At 42.3% G+C, this 6,000-nt stretch overlaps 1 protein-coding gene across 5 annotated transcripts in view; it reads right to left on the bottom strand.

The window, feature by feature from the left end:
• Positions 1 to 3,330: 3,330 nt before the first annotated feature.
• cep112 (centrosomal protein 112) overlaps positions 3,331 to 6,000 on the bottom strand; it is a 516,124-nt gene continuing 513,454 nt past the window's right edge. For all 5 annotated transcript variants that reach the window (XM_070857896.1, XM_070857897.1, XM_070857899.1 and 2 more), the window contains one exon: positions 3,331 to 3,774. In XM_070857896.1, coding sequence (XP_070713997.1) covers positions 3,771 to 3,774 — 4 coding nt within the window. In that variant the 3' untranslated portion in view covers positions 3,331 to 3,770. The remainder of the gene's footprint in view (positions 3,775 to 6,000) is intronic.

Genomic DNA, 6,000 nt, shown 5'->3' with positions numbered 1-6,000 from the left:
TGTGTATGAGAAACCAAGCAACCCACCCACCCGTCCCTTCAATCACCACCTGCCCCACCTGTGACAGAGTCTGTAGATCCTGCATTGGACTCATCAGCCACCTTAGAACTTATGTCAATGTGGAAGCAAGTCATCCTCGACTCTGCAGTACTGTTTAAGAAGAAACACTGGCATAGACCACTTGAGCCGAATGGCTTATTTCTGTGCTGAAAATTCTATGTAAAGTATAGAGGCTAGAAATCAAACCAATGTGTTTCTAAAAGTATTTGAATCTATAGTAACACCTTTTCGGGCATAGTATGTTGGTAGAACACAGATTCAAACCTGCAGTCCTTCACAATGTACATTCTCAATCTCAGTCAAGGGTTGTTAGCTGTTATCCTACAGGGGATGGAAGTAAAAATGGCAGGCTGATTTCTCCCCTCTCCATTGCCTGTCTACTTCCTTAGTGGCATGCACGAGCCTGGAATTGGGAACTGGCTAGTGCCTCGAGCCATTTTAATTCGGCTTCAATCGAGCGCACCGAAAATGATGCTAAGCAGGGATCAGGCAGAGATGGTGAGCAGTGATAATGCCACTTTGAGTGAGGAATTAACTGAATTCAAAACATATGGTTGAGCATTCAGGTCTTCTGTCTGACAATAATTTCTTTTGACTTTCTGATGTTCCCAACTATGGCTGCATGGAACTGAATCCATGAACAGAAAACAAAGTTTGAATTAAATCTGCTCAGAGTTCATGGCAGCAGGAGGCTAAACATTTATCCCTATGAATCCCGACACCTGTGGCAGAGACTGTAATTCCCGTATTGGACTGTACAGTCACCTGAGAACTCACTTTTAGAGTGGAAGCAAGTCTTCCTCGATTTTGAGGGACTGCCTATGATGATGATTTATCCCCATATTAAAAACAAGCAACTTTGTCTTACAAGTGTGAAATTATTTACAAATAAATATGACAAATCAAAATGAGAAATGTAAAAAGTCTTCATTTATATTCATTCCCAACTTTTTCCCTGGTTACCTCTCCTCCTGTGAGAGTGCTGACATGCCGAGGTGCAGTTATACAGTGCCTTCTGGTAGCCCCAGTAGGGGAAGCACTAAATGGAGATCAGGAGCAGGAGCCCTGGCTGATTTTCCCCTTCCCTAGCTCTGGAACACTGAGACCAACTATAGAGCATCCGGACCCAGATTAGCATTGCTGGAAGGACTGAGCCTGGATCCACCCTGGTCTGTATGGCACAGTGCCACGTTGGGCAGTATATTCACCAAACCAAGCCAGCAGCAAAGCTCTACAAAGATTGTAGCCTGGAAATGGCTTGGCGATATCAGTAAATGAACACGTAACGCTTTTGAAACCCTCATCCCTGCCTTTGTTACCTCTGGACTTGACTATTCCAACGCACTCCTGGCTGGCCTCTCACATTCTACCCTCCGTGAACTTGAGGTAATCCAAAACTCTGCTGCCCGTGTCCTAACTCGCACCAAGTCCCGCTCACCCATCATACATTGGCTCCTAGTTAAGCAAAGCCTCAATTTAAAAATGATCATCCTTTTATTTAAATGATAGGAAGGGGCGAGGCCATGGAGGAATTTGAACACAAGATTGACAATTTTAAATGCTGCCCTACAAAAGTACAAAGCTAGGACACTGACTGTGCTGGTGCCATTGCAGCACTCCCCACTAACACTGCTCCACTGAATGGAGAGACGAGTCCTCCGGGACAGGTATGAAGCCAGGGCAGACTGGTAGCTCCTATGTTGGGAGTCATGTCCCCCGAGACTCTCAAGTAAACATTTCATACTCAAATTTCATCAATCTCAGTCAGCTGGTCTAAAGGGAGAGCGGGGAAAAGACAAGCTGAGGCACAGACAGGTTTCCCTGTCCTGTAGCTATTACTCCAGGAAAAGTACTATGTTAGTGGGGATATATATTCATGGGCTGTGTCCTCCTGCTTTGCAGAACAACTATAACATACATCTTATGAATCAGTTTCCGACTCTTCCCCGAACACGACATATGTGGAGGAGGGGCTCCAGCTCAAGCAGAAATCATTTTTGTTGCAGTAACCCCAGTGCTTAAACAGCAGTAACAATACTTACAAGTGACTCCAGGGTACGGAGTACCGCCTCGATCGATTTATATCTCTGTAACATTGGCCGGCTCCACCTTAATTTGTCCCCACTGTCACGGAGACTCTCATCCATCGCTTGTTATTTCCGCAGGCAGAATATCTCCAATGCTCTCCTCACAGCCTCCTGTGCTTCACGCTATATCAATTCTAACCCATGCGACACTCTGTCCCTGCAACCTTTCCCACGTTAAGTTCCACTCATCCACCTCCATGTGCTCCATTGGGTCCCCACTTCCAATACCTCCGTGGGTCCATCTCACCCTACCTCCGCAACCCCTCCGGCTCCACGGCTCAGTGTGTATCCTGCATTCATCTGACTCTGGAATCCACTGCAACCTCTCTTGAAGTGAAGGAGCCTTCAGTGTTTGGCCCCTAGGCTCTCAAATTCTCTCCCTATACCTTGATGCCTTGCTACCTCTCTCCTCACTTTAAAACCCATCTCTTTGATCTTGCTGTTGGCTAATTCTCCTAATTCCTGCACTACTGCTGTCTGTTTCCACCTCTATGAGGTACCTTGGGATGTTTATTACATAAAAGGCATTGCACAAATACAAGCTGCAGTTGTTTTTATGGAGCGAATTGCAATTTAAATATTGCTGGAAGGAGCTTTACGTTATAAATGTGCCTAAGGAATGGCTGGAATTCTACTCCTGCAGGGGTTTTCAGCAGCAGGATTAATGTTTTTCCAGCATCTTCATAAAACTTAACTCAAAATAATATTTTTTCCCTTCCTCTTCTCCTGAAGGTGCTGACTCATGTCAGGGCACAATTCCACCGCCCTGAGTGGCCAATTGGATTGCCCAAAATCGTCCCTTAGCTCAGAGCAGCTAACTCAGCACAGACCAGGAGATTATCCTGGGATCTTCTGGCCAGTATGGATCAGTACTACATGGGGATATATTTACCCACTGGTCCATCAGGAGAGCTTCCTCAACCTTTAAAACAATACATAAAATTATTGTGGTACTAATGTCAAATAGGCTGGCTGATGGAATTCCAGATTCCAAAATGATGATCCAGGCTAATAATATGTAATTTTATGAAAAAATGATTAAAGAAACTTCATGATTATTCAGACAGGAATTAGGCAACAAATTACTTCGATTATGGCAGAAAGCTCCCTCAAAGATGTCACAACACCGTAAAACAATCATAAAACAAACATGCATGAAATAGATACTTTAATAAGATGTTAGTGTATAAAAATCATAACAATGTAAAAACCAAAATGAAGTACGATACAAAGCATAATTTTAAATGTGAACTTGATTGCTAGTGACAACACAAGAACTGCAGGCTTAAATAATAGTAAAATATTGACAATGACATGTACAGACTTACAGATTATTAATACAGTTTATAAAATAAAGTGTATAAATATTTTGGAAAGCAAAAATAAAGTTAAAAGGGTGTTTGATTGGAGCAAAACAAAGCCAATGGCAGACACAACACTGGCGGGGGAAATACTGTCTTTTTGACCTTCAAGATTACTGATATTCAGCTTCTAATCTCACTGTTCCCACACATAAGATGCTTGTCCTTACACAATGGTTGTTGATACTACTGGCCTCCCATTCTGTCCCATGCTGGTTATATTAAAGGTATGAGTGAGGCAAGGAAATCATCCAGCGGTTCATCATCTGAAATATAAAAATGACAGATTTTGTTCGGGTACAAACTAATTCTGCTTAAAAAGGAAATAAATAAATCCATGAATATATTAAGAAGCTTATATCCATGCACACACTAAATTCCTCTGTCCACATTTACAATGGAAACTGCCTATGTAAACATGTCACGCTGTAATTATACCCTCCCGCCAGTAGAGGCGTATCATTGGCAGGTGAGTGTAATTAGGTTTTTTCTGTTTCATCATTGCTTTAATGATGGTGACTGAACATGACAATCAGAGGCTCCACAATCAGTCACACATTACATCATGTTCACACTGCGGGCGGCGGTTAGATGAGCTCAGAATTTACACGTTTACAATTTAACATATATGGCAGCATATGAATGGAGTTATTCTCATTCCAATCAGTGTACAAATGCCACCTCGAGATGCTTGTATAGAGAGGATTCAGAGTGATGTCAGGACTGAATGTGGCCTTTGCATATCTTGTGTACCTTATTCCATCGGATCTGGCTCAGGTTATGAGCAGATTATGTCCAAACTATCAGCTGATTTAAAAAAATATAATCACGGACAAAGCTTGTCTGGTAAAATGCTTAGACCCAAAAAAAAGAGGTCACTGATATTTCTCTTCTGTGTAAATATCTATTTCATTATTTACAATCATTAAATGGTACTCACATCACAGAGTGGGTGGAATTTGCACAGTTATGGGGAGAGAGCAAGGGAGTGGAACTAACTGGATAGCTCTTTCACAGAGCCGGAACCAATACGATGGGCTGAATGGCCTCGTTCTATGCTGTATGATTCTATCATTTATGATTCTAAGTGTCACATCCATTAAATAACATATGCATGTTTATTGACTGTGATAATTAACATTATAGGCTCTAAACTGCAGCCAATTTGTTTTATTATAGCCTTGGACTCGTCTTAAAACAGGATACCCTTTGGCTCCTTCTATGATCTGTGTTATTAGTAGGAAGTAATCTCTGTTCTATTGCTTGATGACATCAAACACACAAGACACCTCGCTCTTCTGCGACCTCCATCATCAAGAAGGACAAGAGCAGCAATGTTGTGGGAACACCATCACCTCCATGTAGCCCTCCAAGTCACACCCCATCCTGACATATATCGCCTTTCCTTCATCATCGCTGGGTCGATATCCTGGAAATTGCCGTACCTAACACCATGGTGGGAGCACCATCATCACAAGGACTGCAGCGGTTCAAGGAGGCAGTCCGTCATCACCTAACTTAGGTTGGGCAATAAATGCAGCCTTGCCAGTGTCATCCACATCTCAACAACAACAATAATAACTTGCATTTATATAGTGCCTTTAATGTAGTAAAACATCCCAAGGCGCTTTGCAGGAGCGTGACCAAACAAAATTTGACATCGAGCTACATAAGGTATTTTTTTTTTAAAAAGGTGATTGGCAAAAGAACCAGAGGTGACATGATGAAACATTCTTTTACGCAGTAATTTTATTCTGATCTGGAATGCATTGCCTGAAAGGGTGGTGGAAGCAGATTCAATAGCAACTTTCAAGGGAATTGGATAAATACTTGAAGAGAAAACATTTACAGGGCTATGGGGAAAGAGCAGGGGAGTGGGCCTAATTGGTTAGCTCTACCAAAGAGACACGATGGGCCGAATGGCTGCCTTCTGTGCTTTATAATTCTATAAGGAGATAGTAGGACAAATGACCAAAAGAACAAAGATATTAAAAAAATTGGAAAGGGTTGGGAACCACATGGCTATGGTGCCCAATATAGTCAAGCAATTTGCTGACACTTGCTATCTAAGCTCACATATAAAGAACTGGCCACTTGGCGGGAAACCAGTGCCCATGGAATCACATCCCAGTGGCTCTCTTACTAAGTGATCTCAGGACAGGGAGAAAGATGTAAGAACTTCACATTGTACAGGCTGTAGCCGTCTGATCAACTAAACCCCTCACTTCATCTGGAAAAGTTTGTAACTTTAACAATTCCCAAGCTGCTTTCAAAATCTCAAGGAATCTTAAATATTTAAAGCCTCTGTGTCATCAGCAGTTTCTGGCCTGGAAGCTTCCAAATCTTCTTTACAAAGTCGCTGGTTAAGCATATCGTAGGACTGGTAGGAATAAGAATCTGCAGGAATTTCTGGACAGAACCAGAAAATGTGGAGATTAAAAATCCTGCCCAAAATAACCTTGAAAAGGACAGTTTCACTTGGCTGTCCTGGA

Source organism: Pristiophorus japonicus, chromosome 16 (assembly GCF_044704955.1).
Source record: "Pristiophorus japonicus isolate sPriJap1 chromosome 16, sPriJap1.hap1, whole genome shotgun sequence".
Taxonomy (NCBI): Eukaryota; Metazoa; Chordata; class Chondrichthyes; family Pristiophoridae; genus Pristiophorus; species Pristiophorus japonicus.
This window is presented reverse-complemented; position numbering and strand designations above follow the sequence as displayed.